Source organism: Apodemus sylvaticus, chromosome 2, assembly GCF_947179515.1.
Source record: "Apodemus sylvaticus chromosome 2, mApoSyl1.1, whole genome shotgun sequence".
Lineage (NCBI taxonomy): Eukaryota > Metazoa > Chordata > Mammalia > Rodentia > Muridae > Apodemus > Apodemus sylvaticus.
Window position 1 is genome coordinate 145883867 of NC_067473.1, and position 23603 is coordinate 145907469.

Below are 23603 nucleotides of genomic sequence, written 5' to 3' on the forward strand. Positions count from 1 at the left end.
CCCTGATACCTGGTACTGTGTGGAATCCAAACCCTGTATGGAATGTTGGGTATCTTGGGGGGTCACACAGCACCATCGTCCTGCAAGATGGACACAGAACAACTGGAAAGGCTCTTTTTCCCCAGTGGAGACAAACACTATGCTATTCTATTGGGAAACCAAGACAGAAACATGGGAAGCTTTTGCTCTATACCCACAAGATGTTAGTATTGTCTAAGTTAGCATGACAGTATCCATGCAGGAAGCAGATGTCAGAAGTCCTGTCTTTCCACTTTCAACAGTATTATCAGTCCAGACTCAGTTTCCTCTTCTGTCAAGGGGAGCTTAACAAGTGCAGAACTTCAGATGTGTGTGTGTGTGTGTAGCACAGGGAAGGAGGATGCTGGGTGTCATCATGTGTGCATGAGTCGGGATAGGGTGAATTCTGAACCATCTCTGTGGATGCAGTAGACCCAGAGTAAAGAAATGTCCGGGAGGCACTGAGGGTGAGCCATGATGTTTTCTAGGGAGCTAACAGTTGGGTGTCCATGTCACAAGTGTCATGGTGGGTGTAGGTGCCCCCCTGCCCCTGTCATCTGCCAACCATTGGCCAGTTCACTCTGTGGTGGATGGGACCTGCTCCATTCTCTCTGGGCCCTTACTACATATCTGTGTTTCAGCATCATTATTGCACTACAATTAGCCCGTGCCCACTTAGAGAACAATTGTGTGCCACCCAATAATGTTTTAGTCAGCAAGAGACCACATAGCAGTGGTGGTAGAGATCAACAGTGAACTGGAAAGTTCCTATCAGTGTCATCAGAGGCACTGTGATGTCACAGCACAGGTGATCCTTCTGTGCTGGTGCTGGTGCTGACGCTGGCAGGACACAGTAGTTGCCCTAGCTGTATAAAGTTAATTGAGCACTTACTGTCAGTGAGCTAGTGATGAGTATGTGCGGGGCTACTTGTTTCCTATACTGTACTTTTGATAGTGACTTAGGGTATGGTCGTGTTCACAGATCCAGGGTAACTATAAGACAGCCTTTCTCCTTTTTCCTTCCTCCTTGTAGACAGTGAGCAAAGTTGACTCCATGCAGGTCAGGGCTGCTGAGAGCAGCCATCACTTTGTCCCCAGAGGAAGTCACATAGATGCACCAAACAATGACCTGACTGGTTGAGTGGTCCATTGGATGTGTGACAACGGTGTGTGCAAAGACCTGTTGGACTGAGCTGATGAGAAACAGCGATTCCTGGGCAGTCAGACATTTGTCCACCCCCACACTTCCTGTACCTACAGTGGCTCAGGAAAGCTTTCTTGGGGGAAGAAGATGAAGATGGGAGTCACGTTTGTGACTCCGAGTAAGTGAGACCCTTGAGAACCAGCTTTCAATGGAGGGCGATCCCTGATGGAGGAGGAAGCGTGGGGAAATGCTATGGAAGTCATCTGGCAGCAGGCAGACGGGCTCCAAGTTCAGGCTCTTCCTGTTTTCTAAACCCCCACCCCCACCCTGTGTTTCTAACGTGGAAGCTTGGTGCTCTACTGTCTTTGTATGAATCGGCCTTTACAGTGGGTGTTCCTGTGGCACTAAGGTCCAGAGAGGTAAGTGGCATACAGAGTCACACAGCCAACAGATGAGCCAGGGTGCAACCTGTCGGCCACAGGGCATTGCAAGCCAGTGCACCATCCGGTCCCCTTAGTCATCAGCCCACAGAGGAAAGCAGAGACCAAATGTCCTGTCTCTTGCCCCTGGCAAATGTGATTTTGAATGTAATACTGTCCTCCAAGGTGACCGCTGGGCTTTCTGTGCCTCTTGCGACATAAGAAAACCCACCTTGTTATGAGGTCTCCAGAAGGTGCTACATGTAACAATCCTCAAGGCTTGTATGTAGCAGGCACAGTGGCTAGCCACAGTGACTGGAACTGAGTTCTCTCTGCCTCGCTGAGCTCACTCTCTGACTCCAAGTAGGTGAGTAACCTTGAGGCCCTCGCCTGCAGATATTCACAGCGACCCTGCTGTACAAAACAGTTCTCCACAGACCAGTCATTGCTGTTTGGGTCAGGACATTACCATGGCATTGGGAAGGCTGGAAAAGCCTCTTGAGAGAAGTTTCATGGAGGAAGACAGCCAGGTGGTGAGACTGGAGTCGTGGGGAGCCATTGATGATGACTCTTAAGCGGAAGTGTATTTTTGGAAAGTGGAGACTGCACTGACTGGCTTCACACTGTGCCCTGTGCTGTGACAGCAGCTGTCTTCCTTCCTGTTTAACAGCCTCAGGTATGTTAGGAACAAGAACCCCCAGTGAGAACACTGGGGCAGACCATTTTTCACTCTGTGAAAGCCAGCAAAGTCTTTACCCCATTAAATCGTTTGTGTTTGGCCCAGCCAAAGTTGATTGGAACACTAGGAAGAGCCTGCTATAGGCCAGGCCTGCTGATCCAGATGCTTCGGGCTTCTTAAGCCACTCACAGCTGCAGGGCCTCCTGCTCGGAGCAGGGGTTTATAGCACACCTTGACCAGCCAGAGATGCCAGTCATACGTAGTCAGATAGCTCAGATCAATTGCAGAAAACCTCACTGTGCTGCATGCAGAAAAAGCCAAAGATAGCAAAGATAGCCAAAGATTGGTAAAGGTGTGACAGTTCTCCAGTGGTTAAGCCAATACACTGAGTCCCAGGGCCAGTGGTTCCAACTGCATGGAACACGCATGGGCGAGAGACAAGATGGCAGCCCTGGCTGCTCAGGACCCTTGCTCTGGGGTTTCCATCTTGAAATACGAGCTTCAAGTAAGCACAGATATTAGTTTAGAGTCCCCACTATTGCAATGATCATAAACATGGCTACCCAGGAGTGGTGCCTTGGAGAAGAGGGTTATGTTGGTGTTGGCATAGCAACATGATTTATCGGAAAGGAGAATGATGTTTAGATAACCTACCTCACCTCACCTTGAGTGATGATTATATTTGTGGAAACCTCAGTTTTAATTAATATGAGAAAGAAAACAAAATAAACAAACAAACAAACAAAAAACACCTTGGCTATGCAAGCCCCAAATAAAACATTTTAGTTTCTTGTAAAACAGACTTTTAGCTAAGTGGTTAGAACTTCTTGCTCCCACATGGTTGCCAGGACATTTGGAAACCTTGGGAAGCAGGGCTTTTTGCCATGGTTTGGTGGCACTGTAGTGTTCCTAGAAATCCTAGGCCTTGGATTTTAATGCCATGCTTTTAGTCTCTGTGATATAAGGAAATTTCCCATGTGTCTCCTGCTTAACCCTTAGGAGGCAAGGCAGACGTTACAGTAACCACCAGCTATACTACTTAAGATCCCTAAGAACTTCCTAGCATTTATGGATGTGCACGACCCTGTGTGATGAGACGCCAGCAGGAAGAGCCACTTCAGGTCTCACAGTGGAAAGGAAGCATATGACATTGCTTCACTGTTTAATGCAGCTGACCATCTTAAAGTGGAGTCCATCAGCATGTGTTAGACACCTCTGTAGACCTTGAAACAGTACGTGGGTGTGGGTGGAGGAGCCTAGGAGAAGTCGGGAATGCAGCTGGTCAATGAAAGACCTTTTGACTAATGCAATGGCATCATCTACAAATTTGGCAGGCCACATTCACAGCTATCCTGGGACCCATGTGGCCCAGAGAACCCAGCTTGGATATGAGTGGAAGCCAAGTGGTGTCATGGCCTGGCTTCCTCCCTGTGGTTCTCCCAGAGCCGTGGCATGTGAGTAGGTAGAGGTGACCATGGAGGGGGTACAGGCAGGGACACAAGGTGTACTGAGGTGGAGAGAAGAGCATGGGGTCAGGAAGTGCCCCTAGAGAGTGGACTCTCCCGTTTGTGGTGGGTCTGGGAGGCAGAGAAATTAATGATGAAACCAGGCTGCAAGCTAGATGACCAGAGCCAGATGTGGTGCCACTGGTGAAGAGGAGAAATGCACTAGGAACAGAGACTAGAGGAGATAATTCTCACTTCCGAGTTCTCGCAAGATTGCAGTGGCCAGTGAGAATGCATGGGGAGATGTCTGGGATGCCACTGAGGTGTCTAGGCTCAGAGAGAGAGAGAGAGAGAGGCAAGTGGTGTGGAATCACCTCATATAAGGTTAAGATTCTTTATCCTGGGCATGAAGAGGCATCAGGGCTCCCATGAACCCATAGGAATTCCATAAAACTCAGAGTTATATTTGGGTGTGTGCACTTTTCCATACACAGGGTCCAGAGATACCATCTGATTTTTATTTTGTGTCCTACTCTTAAAAAGAAGAAATAGCTAACTGACATATTTCACCTTAACTAAGTCATGCCATTGTTTTGTGCACATAATAATAATAATAATAATAATAATAATTGTGTCTCCCATCAAGATGGAACATAAGCCAGATGCGTGGTGCACCTTTGTTGGCGCTGTGCCATGTGCTGCTGGTCTGTGGCACAGCAGTGTGGACACTTGCTGTCACGAAGGCTCTTCCATGGGATCCCCAACATCTGCGGGCTCAGATGGCTGGTCAGAGCACTAGCAGGCCATGTGTGCCATTCAGCCATAGTAACATAGCACAGTAACAATGGAGTAGCCTCCTCTGCATGTACTATCTTCTTTTCTTGGATCTGTAAAGTACTGGGTTGCCTCAAGAAAATGTGGAATTTTTAAAAAAAAAATAGACTCAAGATCATGTTCCTAAAGTTGGTTTTTCAGTATCAAATTCCACCAACCATTTTTTGATACCTTTCTACAGAAAAGAATAGTTCCGTCTTTTAAAGACATTTCAAGTATCCTATCATAAGTTTAATGTGTGATGTGCCATGACTTATATGTGGATGTCAGAGAACAATTTGAGGAAATCCATTCTCTGTCAGTGGCTTCTGAGGATTGTACTCAGACCCTCTGGCTTGGCAGCCAATGCCTTTATCCATTGAACCATCTCACTGGCTAGAGTCATTCGAAATAGCAAACAAGTGGTCTCAGTTATTTTAAGGTATTTCAACCAGGACCTGGACAGACGGCTCAGTGATTATGAGCATGTGCTGTTCTTCCAGAGGACTCCAGGTTGGATTCCCAGGACCCCCAGGACCCACGCAGTGGCTCACAACCATCTCTGTAACTCCAGCTCAAGAATATCTAATGCCCTCTTCTGGCCACCATAGGTACCAGACATGCTTATATGCACAGATGTACATAACACTGATATACATAAAAGTTACATTCTAAAAATTTAGCTATTTTAGCCAATAAAGTCTGTTGCTCATCTGTAGTTATAGAGGTGCTGGTGGCCTTGTTGCCTTGAATTCTAGCAGTTTGGTAGTAGACTCACTTCCAAACACACCCTGCCATGATATCAGGTGTCACCCAGGGCTGAGATGAATTGGATGCTACTGCGCTTGTGTTTCCTGAACTACTCCCTAAATAAGCCTCTTCTCTTTACAAAGTTAGCTGTCCCTGGTATTGGATGATAGTAACAGAAAATGGACAGATGGAGCAGTTCAGAAATATGTGTTGTAGAATAGATGGGATTATGTGAGCAAAGGTTTGCTCTGGAAGGGATTGCAGGGGAAGGTGGAGGGGCAGAAAGACTTGGGAAGGCCCAACATTTAAGAGATTTGGACAGGAAGGAGATTGAGGTCCGGGAGACCAAGGTGGAAGAGCGCACTGGGGCTGGCTAGCAGAGAAAGGGTCAAAACGAAAAAGCGATGCATGTTGGTGCTTCCAGAAGTAGCAGCCATGCTTCCTCCATTTCCAGAGTTTAATTCAAGCTGAAGCAGGATTAAAGGAAGCTGCAGACCAAGGGGCCAGAGCTTGGGAGGCACCACAGTCCAAGAGGAAGATGGAAGACGTGTAGGTTTGGGGGAGAATGTGAGGACTGCAGTTTGAATATATGGATTTGTAAGTATCCACATGGAGTTGTGGAAAATCCAGGCAGATGTAATGATAAAGAATTAGAAATGTGGGTCTTGAACTCTGGGGACCCCACAGTTGGTGAGTGGGACTAGGAGGTACCAGCCAGTTCTCAGCCTCTGAAACCATAGGAGGCAAGAGGTTGTGGCTCAGAAGAGGGCTTACCTAATGTGATAAAGACCTCATTCACTTCAAACTCTCTCTCTCTCTCTCTCTCTCTCTCTCTCTCTCTCTCTCTCTCTCTCTTTCTCTCTCTCTCTCTCTGAGTATAGTGGTGCATACTTTTAATCTCAGCATCCCAGAGGCTTAAGCAGGTGGATCTCTGAGTTCAAAGCCAGCCTGCTTTATATAGAGTTCGGGTCCCAGGAGCAAGGGTCCCAGGATGCTAGCTGAGTAACAGGGACAATAGAAGAGACACTGAGGCAAGAGAGGGAGGGGATCCCAATTCTTCCCTGCCATGGGTCTGGTGTGTCTGAGATGAGGTCCGTTTTCAAGAGCCTGGCCATAGCTCTGGTCTCTGCTTGAGCCTTTGCTGTTCTCCACATCTCCATTTTTACAAGTGTGCTCAGAGAGCCAAAACACATGGAGTGATATTTCTTATCTAGCATAAGAACACTCTTTCTTTCTGTCATGTACATACACACACTATCATGCACACTCTCACAAACAGGCACACACACACACACACACACACACACACAGTCACGTGAATCCACTCCAGGGTATGTGTGCTTTCTTGATACCCTTGGTTGCTATGGTGACAGAAGCCTTCTAGTCTAAAAAGATGGGTAGGGCTTAAATCATTATTAGCCAAGGTACTGGGCATGTTTTTCAGGCAGTAAGCAATAGTTCTTAATACCAGAGTAAGCTTGGCTGGGCACAGCATGGAATATTTATGTCACTTGGGCTTGTTTTGAGATTGTTTTCATTTCTGTGGCCTTTATGGTGGAGATGTAAAAATCAATAGCATTGACTCCCTAGCTAATCTTAATTCACCATGAAATAGGCTTAAACCCTGCCTCCCGGATCTGGTCATCATTCGATACCCTGTGGACAAAGACTTCAACTGGATTCAGCCATGCTAATGAGCGTGCAAAAATGCCTGCTGCTTCAGGACCATGTCACCCAGCATGTAGGGCCTGCTTCTGTCCCTGGGGGTGACTTTTTCCCAGGTTGACAGTCTGCCTTACAGGGATTTGTTCTCACAGCAGGTTCTCGATGAAGATTTGAGCTACAGGGACTTGCTGTGCCCCTCAGAGCCCATCCCCAGGAGCCCTGAGCCACTCTCCTACTATGCTGTGTCTCTTACAGAATATCTCAAGGACGGGGACCTGTTCATTCATCAGCTTCAGCCTGCTCTCAAAACCCAAACACAGGGCCTGGCCACAGTGTGTGCAGCAAACCTGACTGTCTGTCGATGGGATTCAGTAGAAAGATCTCAAGTAGATAAACAGCAACCTCAGCCCCACACCAAAGGCCCGATGTAGATGTGTGTCATGTTCACCTGTCAAGATCTCGTATTAGCCTCATGTACAGTTGCAAAGGACTTGAAAGCTTCAGAGCCTGTGAGGAAGCTTAGAGCCCTTAGCCTTGAGCAGCTTTGAGAAAAGGCACAGCCAACTGTCAGCAGCTGCTTCAGTTTAAATCTTAAATGGCCCCCTAAGGTCTGTGTGTTAATGGCCAAGTTTTCAGCTGTGACAATGTAGGGATGTGGTCCAGACTTTAGTAGGCGGGACCTAGTAGATGGAAGTTAGACCACTGGGGGTGTGTTTCTGAAAATGATGGGATCTAGACTCTTCCTCCTCTCTACATCTGACTTTATCTTCCCTCTCTTCTTCCTCCCTTTCTCATCCTTCTCTTTCCTCCTCCTTTCTAGCCTCCCCCTTTTCTCTTTCTCCTCTCTGACCATGATGATGATATAAATGAATCTCCTTTACCTTATATTCCCACCATGATTTATCTGCAGACCTAAAATAACCAGACAAGTCACCCACAGGTCAAATCTTCTGAACCCATGAGTCAAAATAACCCTTCCCACCTCTCTTGGGTATCATACCATGGAGGTGGGAAGCTGACTCCCATGTCAGCTAACTGCATTCTGACGTAAGGTGAAGCAGAGCTGACTGAAAGGAAGAAGGGTGCTATTTGTCAAAGGCCGATGGGACTGATACCGTGCAGCTTGCTTCGCTCAGAGTTAGCACAGAGGTGGGCAACGTCATGGCAAGAACCTGAGGCTCAAAGGACACAGCTAATGAGCTGTGTTCCTGTCCTCAGTGTAAAGAAAAGAGAATCAAAGCCAAGCGGTGGTGGCGCACGCCTTTAATCCCAGCACTTGGGAGGCAGAGACAGGTGGATTTCTGAGTTCGAGGCCAGCCTGGTCTACAGAGTAAGTTCCAGGACAGCCATGGCTACGCAGAGAAACCCTGTCGAAAGAGAGAGAGAGAGAGAGAGAGAGAGAGAGAGAGAGAGAGAGAGAGAGAGAGAGAGAGAGAGAGAGAGAGAGAGAAGAGAGAAGAGAGAAGAGAGAAGAGAATCAAACCCCAGAAAGACAGTGGCTAGCAGAGGTCTATTGGATGCACAAAGAAAGGCTAGAGACTGGATTTGTATCTGTATGGTGTTACTGTGCGGCTGCGTGTTGTGTGCCATGTAAGGGTGGTTCTTATAGCCTGGGTGAAGGCAGCCATGATTAAAGAGGCAGGAAGATAGGGTAGACAGAAGCAAAGGCCCATGGCAGGGGAGAGCAAGAAACACTGGTGTGAAATTCTCCTAGTTGGATCGCAGAGGAAAAGACCTCCCTGCTGGTCCATGTGGTTGGTGGTCAGGGTGCAGGCTTTGGAGCCAAGGGGATCTGACCAGGAATCCTGTACTTTCCTGACTGCAAAAGTATGTTTCCTTCTGGACATGGTCATAGTTTGTTTATAAGTGGTCTTCAACCTTCGTAATGCTGTGAACCTTTAATACAGTTCCTCACCTTGTGATGACCCCCAACCATAAAATTATTTTTTGTTGCTACTACATAACTGTAATTTTGCTACTGTTGTGAATCATAATTTTGGTGCTGTTCCTCATACTTCATTTAGGAGTCTGGGATTGATGGCTCTGCATGTAACTCTGCTGTGGGTATCTTCTCTTGGCCCTTTTCTCTCAGCCAGTGAATTAGCCCCTCTTAACATTAGCTTTGTAATCCTGCCATGTCCCCACTCAGTACCACATTCATTAGTGAGGTAGTCTCCTAAGTATTTCCCAGAATCACTGTATCTGACTCCCTCGAAGATCAGATGAGACTGATGTGGCCTCTGTTGGAAGTCTACAACCCCTGCTACACTGGACCCTACCCACAAAGACTGCTCATTTGCTAGGATGAGAGGCCATCCCAGGCTTTCTTGTGACTGAGTGATGGTGACCTCTGACCTACCTTCACCATCTGTGTGGGAATTGACCTCTCTTCACACACTGGGAAGATGTAAGCTCAGGCAGCTTATACACACCTTATACATGGCAGTGGGCCTTCTGTGCAGGCCCCATCAGCTCTGTTCTTGAACTATGCCAGGGAAGCCTATAGGTTCAATTTTATAGCTGAGCCCTTCCTATTTGTTGATATTCCTGGCTGATTCCAGAAGTAGCAGATGGTCACTCTCAATGGCCTGCTTCTGATGGTCATCCTCAGCATCTCTGTGTGTCTGTGAAGGGAGATATGGGTCCTCACTTAACAAAAGACTTAGATCCAGACCCAAACTCAAACCCACCCAAAATGGGAACAGCAGTACCTATGCCAGGTCAGAGAGGCAACTGGTGGCTAGACATTTAGATTCTCGGTTGGACTAAGTCTCATTCCCTCTCTCACACCTGATGGATCAGACTTAGGAGCTCAGCCCTCTGTTCTCAGTCCTGGCTATCTTAGGGTACTGCCCACAGCTTCATAACCTAAGAGATCTCGTCTTCATTTAAGACCACACAAAGGCAAGATGGAAGAGCAGGATCTAGCCCTTTCTTTCTCATGCATGATCTGGAAGTGGAGCACTGCACCTTCATTTGTGTCTTGTTGATCAGCTATTATCACATGTCTACCTAGCAGTGAGGGAGGGGTTTGGGGTTAGGCAGCCGTAAGTTCTGTTAAGAATGAGGAGTCTTGGACTGGGGGGATTTTTTAGTCAATAAGGAGTTTGGATCTCGGCACCCACATTGAAAGCCTTGGTGTGGTGTTGTATGCTGCAAACCCTGCACCAGGAAGGCAGAAAAAAAAGTGTCTAAGGCCTGCTGGCCAAATAACAGACCTTCATAGTGAGTGACCTTATCTTAAAAAAGAAAGTGGAGAGTGATTAAGGAACACACCTGTCAGTGACCCCGCACACACGTGCACACACACCCTGAACCAGGGTCTAGTTACTGCAGAAGAGGGAGTAGATACTAGGGCCTCCTCATGGTCTTACAGTGAGTTCTAACTTCTGCTCACCACACTCAGCTGGGGCCTGCTCTGATGCTGTCCCACAGACTCTTTTTCTCCTCCTCCTGAAACCTGTCTAGGGATGCCAGTGTGAAACATGCATCTTATAATGACACAGTGTTTGGTGACAATCAGGTGGTCTGTGCTGCTATTAAACACCATTTGTCAGTTGTTGCTTAACAATCATCTCTCTTCATCTGCCTAAGCAAATAGCACTGTCCTGTTAAAATACCATTGCCTCTCTAGGGAGATACCCTTCTGTCTTGTGAAAACATGACACTACCCAATTTAGATTTAGTCACTTAGGAGTATGTTTTCTCCCAACATACACAAATTTTCTTAGAATAGTCTTGGAAAACATCTCTTAAAGTATTAAAAACAAGGTGGGAAGCCAACTATGTCCATGGGAGTTTCCATTTTTTCAGATTTTCATCTTCTTCATGTCTTCTCAAACCCCAACAAGTCTTTAGTGGAGGGTAAGTCTGACTATTTGGTAAAGGTTAGAATAATCTTCCCTGGGAAATCTGAGAGTGGTCCTTTGGGAGAGAGAGTAACAATGATCTGTTAATAGTCAAAAGAATGCTTGTCTAATGACTTGATTTCTGATGCTGTGCTTTCTAGGCCAGAGGGCAGGGAGATATGCCGGGATGACCAGCTGGGAAGAGAAATGGGCGCGGGGGATTGTATGGGCTTGCCATGGCTGTAGGTCATGGGTAATGATGAGTTTCTGTCAAAATCTTGTCAAGTCAGAGGCTCCAGGTTAAGAACAGAAGCTGCAATGCAGCACAGAGAGGACAAACTTCTGAGTGCTTCCAGCTGTGCGCCAGGACAAGACATCTTGGAGATTCCAGTCTGAAAGTATAAAGAGAACCCCGCGTAAGTGGTGTTGAAGGCAGGTTAGAGGTAACAGCGTGAGCCATCTCTGGTACCCAGGTGCTCAGCTAATGGAAGCAATGGTCCAAGGCTCCGGGCAGTTAGTGCAACCTAAATCAGCGTCAGGACCCTGGAGAGCTCCAAGGAGTCCTGGTTGTTGGGAGGGAGAGCACTTGACAAAGGACTGGAGTCTTAGAAAGTGAGACGTGGGGAGGGCCTCAGGTAGCATCTGACTGGTCTTTCGCTACAAATATGGAAGGAATTCTACTGGTAGCAAACCCCAGAATAATCTTATCTGCAGGAAAGGCACATAAGATCCTTGTTACATTGTGGGATGGGTGCCTTGGCAGAGTCCAGAGAAGAGCTGGTTTAAGTTTAGTCCCTCTTAAGCCTGCTTCTCTCTCTCTCTCTCTCTCTCTCTCTCTCTCTCTCTCTCTCTCTTTCTCTTTCTTTCTTTTCAATTTTCAATTTTTTATTTTTTTGGTTTTTTGAGACTTTCTTTAGACACAAACAGAGCACCCCCAAGAACAGCCAACATTTATTCTCATCTTATTTCACCACAGTTAATTCTGTGTCACCAACCCATTGGGCTTAGAGATGGTTTACTGTCTGGCAGAAGTTCAAAGTTTCCTTGTCATGTTTGGTAACATAAAAGTCATACTGCCTTTAAGAAGATTCAGATAAATAACAAAGATTGGAAGCTTGAATTAGCCCATCTGTCCCTGTCTATCCTGTGTCATAACTTCTCCCTCAGTGGGGAATGGCGTCTGCCTGAGGAGCTGAGCAGTCTGTATCTGCTGACCCTGGGGACAGAGGCCTTGTCCCCACTTCAATCCACTTTCTAAACGCTATTTGAACAACACTCCACTTTATAACTTGCCCCATTGTTCTGAAAAACTTAGGGAGGGGAGGCCCTTCTGCAAACTCTGTGGCATTCCCAGTGACCAGACAGTCTCTCTGCTATGAAATAAATAGCTGTGTCCTGGAAGTAGGGGGAAAAGCACCCCAGGATTCCAGTATTGGGATGCAAATGAGCAATTAGAGTCAATTAAGACAGGATACAGTGTAATTACCACAATTATGCGACCTTTCTGTGCAGAAGGCGGTGACCTGATGCAAGGGGATTCAACAATAGTGAAACTCTTCATTACCCTAGGGGTGAGCTCTGGGCAGGGAGGCCTCACAGCCTAAGCCTAAGGCGGCTGACAAATGGGACCTACCCTCCTCCACATTCACCTCCATGAATTTGAACTACTGCTGGCAACATCAAGGAACAGCCTGACTGGGTGCTACCTTGTCAAAGGACTTATTGTACCTGTCTCAGTCACCCATCATTCAGCAAGGCACAGTGCTATGAACAACTCCTCCCTCTTCCAGACATATCCTGGATCCCCAGATGACTTCAAAGGAACCCTGCTCTTTGCCAGGGAGCATCTTGATCACAAGATCCCTGACTCTCAGTGTATGTGTGTGGGGACAGGAATCTGTTACAAGAAAATCCCTTGTGATGACTTTCCCTATAAACACACCTCCTAAAATCCAATATTCACCAAACATCAGTTCACAAGGCTCTGGTGTTTCCCGTGGACCTGGTGCAAAACTATATTTTAAATGGCTGTCAGTCTACTCTAAGTTTGTGTTTCTCCTACCCAACAAATGGTGACTGTACCCATTTCAACCCAGAGCTCTCTGTGCTCTGGGACCAGTGAGTACAGCATTAGAAGTCAAACATCAAAGCTCATCCTTCCATTTTAGAAGTCATAAATGAGCTTTTGAGGCAAGGCAACCATAGTATTTAGTGCTAGAGAGAGGGCTGGGGTGGATTCAAGTGGTGGATAGCAGGCGTTGAGTCAGGTTGTGGCAGTCCTTATAACCACATCAGGGCTGGCAATTTTGTTTGTGAGGTAAGAGTTCATTGCTGAGGTGAGCAAAGGGTATTTCAAGTCAGCCACTGTGAGCCTTTGCTTCTGGAGAGAGCTGTGAGATGGGACAAAGACATCCTGGTGGAGGGCAGAACATGTGACCTGGAGGAAGCTCGGCCAGCTGTGTGGGGACTCAGACACACAGAGAGTGAACACTGTGGGTGGCCTTGAGCTGGCGATGGACTCTGTGGACAAAGGAAGGCTGGGAAAAGGCAAGGGGACTCGGAGGAGCCTGGCATGCTCCCTAGCAGTGAGGAACTGGCGGTGGGGATGGGTGGAGACCTGCCAAGTCACACAGCAAGAAGCAGGGTTGGATGCTAACACTAGCCACCAAGGCTCGACCATTCCACTCCACCCCACCTTGAGCATGGGCTGCTGGCTGAGGCTCACAGGACAGAGATGAGCCAAATCTTTGCTTCTGAACCTGGGCAGCAGTGTGGACAGCACAGGATTGTCACAGTGACCCAGAAGGAAGGGACCAAGGGACCCTTGCTGTGAGTGCAGAATATAGTGAGTGAACCAAGTGGTGGCAATTGAGCGTGATGGCTTGTGGGAACCGCTGAGGAAAGAGGCCAACCTCCCCATCAACCCCTGTGACCACTTGGAAGCTTCTAGATGTTCAGAAGACATTTTTTTTTTTTTTTTTTTTTTGCCCATCCCACATCCCTGCCCTCTGCCATTTTCACCTACCCAGGGATTCCTGTCTCCAAACCACTTACAGATACATCTCAGAGACCTGGGAAGTGCTTGATTCAACAGCCATTTTTACCTGTTTAACGCTGCCATGCAGTATCAGGACTCCAGCAGACTCAAACACACAGGCACACAAGTTTTTCCTTAAGGACTAGACTTGCATCTTACACATCCACTGACCTGCAGGAAACTGGAAATGCGTATGTGATATGTGGAGTTAGGTCAGGGATGACAGCTGGAGAATTGCATGGAGGGCTTTGAGGCTGCCAGCAGGCTCAGCTGCAAGGAATGCTGTGATTGATTAGTAGTGTCTGGCAAGTGCCTAAGAGAAGTGGGTGCTGGCATGTGTCATTCATGGGTGATCCCTTGACAGATCTATACAGCAACAGCTACCAGCTGCTGGGGTGGGGGTGGGGGTGGGGAATCAAAGATAACACAAATACCCAGGAGAGACAAAAGTGGAATCACAAGAGAAGGGAACTGGGGAGATGTTGCATTTCAACTTCGATGCCACTCACCCCCTGTGTGTATTATATAATGACACCCCAAACCACCCATTATATTCTTATTGAAGCTCTCGCACTTTAGCTTAGGAGTGAGTCTTAGGTAACACATGACAGCCAGTGGTTTCATTCTGGTAGTAAACATGCCCACTCTATGGTCTGTGGACAACTCATTTGCATATTATCAATCTTTTATAGTTTTGTTAAAAGTGTAAAGATGAAGGTATGGACACTGTTAGGGGACTCAGCTGTGCTAACGCAATACAGAAGCTCAGCGTCCTCTGGGAGCTCCTTTTGTGGCTTCAGAATCATCACTCAGAACCATCAGCCATTTAATGGGTCACCCCACCACCAGGATGAAGCTCAGTCTGTCATCCACACTGCCTGGGCACAGAGGGCATACTAGGTCGTGTCTTAAGTGATTCTATGAAGGATTCCCCAGTGACCCTATCTACTCAGTAAAGGCAACATAGGGAAACTGGCAAATTCAGCCTCATCAAAGTGGTCTTGCAAGCTGGGGATAATAATGTCCCATGAATGTGAGTTTTCCTTATGTTTTGCATTCTCATCTTACAACTGTGTGAACAAGGACTCATGGCAGCTAAGCTGGAGAAAGAAATATGGGACATGGCAACTCCTGGCTACTGTATCTGATTGGCACATGGTTAGTAGGTTGTTACTCGAGCTGATGGCAGCTAGGTTGTTACCCTCCACCTGACTTGTAGATTTGAGCTGTCCTAATAATACTCGAAAGAACCAAGTATATATATACAGAGGCCAGTGAGATGGTTTCGAGAGCAAGGGTGCTTGCTGCAACCTTACAATCTGAGTTCAAACCCAGGGACCCATGTGATGAAAGGAGAAAACTAACTCCTGTAGATGGCTCTTTGACTTATACCCCTCTATATCCCTATATACACCCATACCCATATCCCCACCCACACAATACAATAAATGAATAAATCAATATTTTAAAATATTTAAAAGGTTTTCATGTTTTAAAATTATGTATAGATGTGGGGGGTTTCGGTAGGTATACACATCCACACACATGCAGGTACATGCACATGAGTGCAAGTGCCCTCAGAGGACAGAGGTGTCAGATTCCTAGGTGCTAACATCATAAACAGTTGTGAGCCACCTGATTATGAGTACTGGGAACCAGCCAGTAAGGAGCACCTCTCCCGTGGCCTCTGCATCAGCTCCTGCCTCCAGGATCCTGGCCTGCTTGAGTTTCTGTCCTGACTTCCTTTGGTGATGGACAGCTATGTGGAAGCATAAACTAAATAAACCCTTTCCTCACCAGCTTGCTTTTTGGTTATGGTGTTTCATGGCAGTAATATAAACCTGACTAACACATTGGTACCAGGAGTGGGGTATTTCTTACAAGTTTGGGGGAGGATTGTAGAAGGATTTTGGAACTTTGGACTAGAAAAGCCATTTAGTATTGAGCCCACAGTGAGATGCTCTGGGGGAGTTTGAAAGATAAAAATGTTGTGAGCAGTGCAGAAACTTGACTTGGATCCTCTGGAAGAGCAGCAGCTAGTTAAAGTGCTCTTAACCACTGAGCCATCACTCCAGCCCTAAAAAATGTTCCTTAGAGAATATTTGTGCAATGTTGAATATCTCATAGACAAGGTCTATAAAGCTATATAAAAGAGGAGAGTTTTAGAGCAGTCAGCTTGCTGGCCAGTGATGAACCACAGCCATGGCTGATCCTTTTCTTATTGTTAATATTGACTGCCTACTCCAATTGTGTGTCTGATTTGCATACTCTTTCTTTGAATGAGGCATTGCATATGACAGTCTGAGAATGAATCGGCAATACAACATGCCAGGGAGCCCATTGCTCATTTGCCAGCTGCAATGCAGGCATTGGTGGACCAGGAGCTAAGTGAGCTATCATTGAAGACCATAGGTAGCACCACAGAAACCTTCCAGGTGTGTCTAGATGATGCATTGTCACCATTCTTGATGATCCTTGTGTCCTCTTGTTTGAGAACTATGTTTAAACCTGTGCTTTGTGGTAACAAAATGAAAGGACTTCTCTCAAATGAGGGAAATAATTAGTTATTTTCATGAATGTCGTGATCTCATGAGTGGAATATTGGAATGTTCAAATAGGTGACCTTGGAAGTAAGATAACCTTGCTAAGATTCTATGCCTCGCTATGATTTATTAGCTGAGTGACTTTGTACAGGCTACTGTGCTCTCTCTCCTCCTTCTTATATAAAAGATAACTCTTTCTGCCCAGAGTACCCTCTGCTCTTATCCAGTGTGTAGACATGTAGAATGAGCAAAGCCAGTACTGCTATCATGTGCATGTGTGTCCGATGTGTCTGCATATGCAGTGCATGTCTGTGTGCAGGCATGAGCTTGTGTATATTTGTGTATATACATGTGTACAGGTATGTATATGTATATATATTTGCACATATGCATGTGTGTGTGTGCATGTGCCTGTGTGTGAATACATGCATGCACACACATTTGTGTGTGTGTGTATATGTATGTGTGCCATGCATGCCTGACATGCAGTAGAAATTTTATTTCCCTCTTCCCTCCACACCCAGTTTCATATGCTATGCTCCTACACCTTTAGGATCCAATGTCTGGCTCACCTTTTTGGAGAAGTCTACTCTGAATGCTCTTGTCATGGGTGCCATGTCTCTGTGCCCACCACTGAATGTATTATCTGTCTCTATGTCTGTCTTTTCAACCAATTGGAAGCTTCTTGGAACAAAGAGGCCCATTGGATGAATTTTCAGTACCCAGGCATAGCTCAGTACTGACTGCACAGGAATGGCTTCAGTGTTTTGAGTGCATGCATAACGAGGAAGGGAGGACATGGATGAAGGAAAGGTGTGAAGGACTGAAACCCTGGCTAAAGCCCACCCAGCTTGCACAGGAATGAGGGGCAGTAGCAGAGGCAGCCTACTCAGATTACATGCTTGCCCTCCAGTGTCCTGCTTCTGTGTGCACCAAGGGCTATTCAGAGCTAAACTGGAATCTAAGAATGTCCCTGGCCCTTGAATGGTGACAAGCTCCCTTCTAAACAGAAGTGGGGAGGTCCCAACAAGGGTCATGCAAGTGATTAGAGAATAGAAAATGACAAAGGAGAAAGGGTCAAATGTGGCAGGACTCTGAGTCCTGCAGGGTCCTCCAGTTGGAGAGGGCTGGCACCTATGTGGGGACCCAGGGCTGAGGTCCAGAGTATGGATGGCCAGCTCTGTGTGAGCAGCATTTGGGCCAGGGGTCTCCAGGAGGGCTATGTGTCCTTGAGCACACTGTCTCTACTGGCTCAGCCTCTCTCAGCTTCTCTGGGTTCAAGCATCTGCCTCCAAGCAGACCAGACCTAGAGGGTTCCAAACCAGTGTGGGATCTTTGCTGCCCCCTCAGCTTCCTCTCCCACTCTCTGCCTCTACCTCCCATCTCCTTTCCTACCCGTGTCCCAGCCTATCTTTGGTTATAAAAAGAAAAGATTTTTTACTAAGAACAGTTCTTTTCAAAATTGCAGGTCTTAGACCATTAATGAATTGTGAAATGGATTTAAGAGTCCTGGCCAGGTTTTAAAAGAGACGAAATGGAGGGCCAGCAAGGCGGCTCAGCTAGAAAAGGCGCTTGCTGCCAAGCCTGACAACCTGAGTTCGATCCCTGGGGGCCACAGGGTGAAAGGAAAGCTCTGGGCCCTGAAATTTTCCCTCTGACCTCCACACACATGCCGTGCCATGCGCACACCCCACATAGTAAGAAAACACAGTTTGAAATGAGTGGAGTCAGATAGACAACATTAGCAAGTGACCCACATGGAAGTGTTTTGAGAAACTTCTTTCCAAGAGCCCCAGGTACAGGGTTGTGATCATTCTATGTCTTTGGGTGAGTTTGAAACCCACTGCTGGCAAGTTCCTCATATGCCCTCCGTATACACTTCACTAAGGCAGTGTGAGTCATGCAGGTGAGCATGTGCCCCCTCTACCCTCGATTCTTGGTAAGGCCTTCCTTCCTTCCTTCCTTTTCTAAATCTGTTTGTGCAGTAAGAATCTTAACATGGAATCTTCCCTCTCAAGGTTTAAAGAGCATATTGTTGCCAACCATATACAACCTTGGAGGATGCATCTCCTGCACATGTTCCTCTTGATTGACAGGGATGTCACACCCAACGTGACAAAGATGACAAGGGAGGCACGATCATCCCACTCTTTGCTTCTAGGACTCTAGTTTAAGTTACTTCCTGTCAGTACCGTCACATAGGAGCCACATCTGTGAATTCAAAGAAACCCAGATAGAAATCATGAGTGGATGTTTGCATCAGAACTGGATGAATAGACTTTTTTTTTCCTTGTAATTGTTCCCTAGATAATGCAGGGTGCTGATTGCATGGTGCTTGCATTGTATCGGATGCTGTCAGCTGTCAAGGGATGACACAGAGAATTGTGGCATCCTCTGCAGACACCGGGCGGGCCATTTGATACGAGAGGCGTGAGCATCCATGTCTACTGGCAGCTATGGAAACAAGACCCAGAGGATGCTCAGAGCCAACTGTCTTTCCAAGACTGGGCTATGCAGAAGGGTAGAGAGAGCATGGTCCATGCATCTCTTTAGTTTCAGGGCAGCTTCCGTAAAGGATGGAGTACAACACAGAGCGGGAGCTGTGCTGAGTGAAATAACTTCACCACTACCACCCCTGCCGACCTCTTGTCTCTCTTCTCCCGGGCAGGTCGTGTATGTCACTGCGACCTTCCCCTACATCATGCTGCTGATCCTCCTGATCCGAGGGGTGACATTGCCAGGCGCCTCTGAAGGCATCAAGTTCTATCTGTACCCTGACCTCTCCCGGCTCTCTGATCCACAGGTAAGGGCCACAGCTCAAAGCACAATGTCACCCACCAGCCACTGAGGCTGATCCACTCACCCCCAGGTAAGTAGGTGGAAGCTTGTGGCTTCCTCGGGATAATAATTACTGATGCATTAATTAAACACACAGGAAAGCAAGTGTGCAGCTGGAGGACATTTAAAGGTAGCTACGTGGCCTGGTAACAGGGACACTTCTTGGGGAGTGCCTTCAGCATAGAATCCCACCTGGGATGCCTGGAATCAAACACATCAGGTTTTAGGAATATTCACATATATCTGGTGAGCATCTCAGAGACAGTGCCTGATTGTAAGTAAGCATGAGATTTATTTGCTTCATGGATATCTTATGTATGTGTTTTTAGTTATTTTGTCTGTGAAACAAAATCTCTTGCTGTGAGCTTTTCTACCTGTATTATATTGACATTCCAGAAGTTTCATATTTTGAGTGTTGGGATCAGGGATGTTTTGGGTTTTGGTGGGATCACTCATGTGATCATCCAGTATCATGATTTTAAGGCAACGTTCATCATAGATATTGTATTTTTATTTATTTGTTTTTAATTTTAATGAACTAATTTTAATCATGTGTATGTTGTATATGCCATGTATGTGAATGTATGTGAGGTGGTGGAGGAGGGCACAGGTGTCAGATCCCCTGGACCTAGAGTTACTCCAGTAACTGTATGCTGTAGGCTGCCTGGTGTGGGTGCTGGGAACTGAATTCCAGTCCTCTGGAAGAGCAATACGTGCTTTTAACCACTGAGCCATCTCTCCATAGATATTTGAGTTAGCCACACCACCATTGAATCTAGGCTTTCCTTCATGAGAAGTCTGTGACTTGTTGACAACACTCATGGTCACAAGCAAAGGACACGTTAAACTTCACTTAGGAATTGGTTAAAATTACAAATCTACTTTTTTTCCCTGCCTGATGTCACAGACCCATCATGGGGTGTCTTGGGGAGAAGGTGGATCTTTACTGTGACTGGCTTTCTTGGTAAATAGTTCATTCATACCCAAACCTCACCTCCACATAAAAAATTGGAGAAAGCTCGCCTTTAGTCAGGCCTGGATTATTCTAGTCATGAGTAACAAGTGTTTATGCCCAAGCCCCTCTATCTGCTCAGGATAAAGTGTCCAGGAGTATGTTAAACAGAGAGTCCTCATCAGCCAAGCCCGCAACCTGCACCGCATGCCTGAAGCCTTCAGGGAGTTTCCCTGACACTAGTCTAGACCTCACTGGGAAATGCCCAGGGTATGCCCAGCTCTGCAGGAATGCCAGTCTAAGAAGCCGCTTGCTCAGATTTGACTGTGTCTACCAGGAAATGCCCATTTTATATAGAAACAAACACACACGAATCACACGGAACTGGTGTCTCGCTTCCAGTCAGAATTTGGTGCCTGATTTCAAGCCTGTGGCTTTTGGTGCCCTCTGTCTGAGGAGTGTAGGTAGAAAGATTTGCAGAGCATGGGTTATTTACTGCAACTCAGAGGTGTCTGTGACAGGAAATGATGAGGCCAGTGGACTGGGACACCGGCTTATCTTTGCCAGTTTGCTATGCCTCTGAATGCTACTGGTGACCGAATCACATTCCAAATCACAGGAAGGATCCTCAGGAAGAAAGGAATTGGCTCCTGCGTACTGCCCTGGCCAACATCAGCTGTACAGCAGGGACTAATCAGGCAGTTTGGGGTGCACACTTCCTATCATGGCTCGGTCTTCGTTTTGTTAGGTCTACAGGTCCTGTGTCAATACAAAGCAGGCTCCTGTCTGTCTCCTCTGATGGAGACACCCCCTTCTTCCTCCCTGGACTTAAGGTCCAACAAAGAGACCATAATCATCCCCCATGATGTCTAGACCTTGACAATCATCAAGGTGTTACAGATACAGGCTCCAGGGGCTCCCTTTCAGTAGGCCTGGGACGGCTGAAGGACACTGAAGTAGGTGAGGAGCTTCAGATGAGTCTGGCATCTGGAAAAGGCTGGAGATATCCAATTGTCACTTCCTCAGAGCACTACACTCATACACAGATGCATGCAGATGCAGACCTCAACATACATATACATACAGAGACACACATGTACACACAGATGAACAAACACAGAGGCACACAGACACTTACACCTGAACCTGCATACACAGAGATAAAAATGCTCACAAGCACACATGTGATCACACAGATACACAAGTGCATACACATGCACACATAGGAAACAAATATACTGTTGTCTTAGTCAGGGTTTGTATTTCTGCACAAAACATCATGACCAAAAAGCAAGTTGGGGAGGAAAGGATTTATTCAACTTACACTTCCATATTACTGTTTATCACAAAAGGAAGTCAGGACTAGAACTCACACGGGGCAGGAACTTGGAGACAGGAACTGAGGCAGAGGCCATGGAGGGGTGCTGCTTACTGGTTTGCTTCCCCTGGCTTGCTCAGCCTGCTTTCTTATAGAACCTAGGACTACCAGGCCAGGAATGGCACCATCCACAATGGGCTGAGCCCTACCCCCTTGATCACTAATTGAGAAAATGCCCTAGAGCTGGATCTCATGGGGGCATTTCCTCAACTGAGGCTCCTTTCTCTGTGATAACTCCAGCTTGTGTCGAGTTGACACAAAAAACCAGCCAATACACCTGTACATGGGATGCACACATGCACATATATGTACACACAGAAACACATGCATGTGAGCACACATCTATACACAGATGGATATGTACATACATTTGCACACAGATGAATACACATGGGCACACAGGCTGAAAACACGGATTGAACCCAAGGCCCAGAAATCCACTTAGCTCTTTTCCTGACCATTTCAGGTTCCCACTGTCTTCCCAGGTCTCTTTCTGAGCCTCAGTTTCTCCATCAGTGCCCTGAAAAGGTTGAAATCAGCTGGTGGTTTTCCCAGGTAGATTTTGTGAGAGTATAGCCTAGCAAACTGCAGCCTAGGTTCAGTTCCGGCCCTCTGTCTGTTTTTACATTGCTTCTGGAGAAGGCTTGCAGTGTTGCTTTGGTGTGGCAAAGAAAGAGTTGAATAGCAACACCCTGTGTGGACGTCTGGATTGGGGATCCCACAACCACCCACATACTCAGGCAGTCACTGAAGAATCCCCAGGCTCAGAGATGGTTATACACATAGATACAATGTGTTCCTGGCAAATGAAATTGCTACATCATTGGACACATAGAGAGCATCCTAAAACCTGAGTCCCAGACTCCAGCCACACCTGTACTTGGCCCACTTCCCCAAGGGTGACTTGCACAACTCATGCATTTACCTTTTAGTCTTTGCTGACCTCTGCCCCAGAGCACCCTGGGAACACCCAATGCTTCACTGCTTATAAAATCCTGTTGTGTCTTTTCTGTTCTACACACCCTGTGTCCCTGGTGTTGTGCAGGCAACTGCTGTCTCCACACAAAAGTAGGATTGGCCCCTCAGTGGTTTTCAGAAATGACCCGACTCCTCCAGACCACTCCCTGGCCAGCCAGCCAAACAGCAGTTTGAAATATGAATCTGATTGGCAGCTCTTTGCTTAAATCCTTTCTGGGGTGCTCATGGTTACTTGAGTAAGTCCAAATGATGGGGCCCCCAAGACTTCTGGGACCTGTATCCATGCTGTTTTTTTTTTTTCATCCTTATCCTACTTTCTAGCTCTCCGTTTGTTCAAGATAAGAGCCTCTTTCCGGGCTTCAGACATAAGTATCCTTTCTGCCTCAGGACCTTTACACATGCTGTCTCTTTACAGACAACTTTCCTTTTGTCCCTAACTCCTTCTTACCTTAACATTCACTCACCCTCTAGGATTCAGCTATAACATGTCTTCCTCAGGAAGGTTCTTGACATCTGCCACTGAGGGCCACCCCTGTGCCTCATGCCCAGTTTTCAGGGACCCATATTGACTGTGGAATATTTATACATACATATGTGCATGTACAAGAGGTGTGAGTTTTATTTGTACAGTGTCCTTTTCTTTTATCAGCTATTTGCTGACCCTGTACTTGATAGAGGGTCTGTAAAATAAATTGAAAAACCAGAATCCGGAATCCAAGAGATGGTGGCAGGTTCTGGGTTGACAGTGAGGTGAAGAGACAAATATACTGCGTGGGGTGGGGGTAGCTGCTGTGTTCAACAAGAAGGCATCTGAGGAGCAAGGTCCCCATCAGCCTTGCCCACACTATCCCCACACCCAGGCTAGCCCATGCTAGGTACACCGCAGGTGCTCAGTAAATGCTTGCTCTCTGAATGTAAGAACTAGAACACTTCTTTTTTTAGACTGAAGGCAGGTTTAATAATTTCCAATCCATTTTTATACCAATTTAATTACATGCAGGCATTAAGATGAATGTAGTACAATGAGGAACAAGTAAGACAATAAACACAAAAATTGTCAAGGCAATAAGCAAAGTCCTGTGACAGTTGTTTCCAA

General features: G+C 46.7%; 1 protein-coding gene across 1 annotated transcript in view; it reads left to right on the forward strand.

Annotated features, from left to right (window-relative positions):
* Window positions 1-23603, forward strand: part of Slc6a11 (solute carrier family 6 member 11) — a 119238-nt gene that overhangs the window by 41493 nt on the left and 54142 nt on the right. Inside the window, exon 6 of the mRNA XM_052172636.1 lies at window positions 19030-19164. Coding sequence (XP_052028596.1) covers window positions 19030-19164 — 135 coding nt within the window. The remainder of the gene's footprint in view (window positions 1-19029; window positions 19165-23603) is intronic.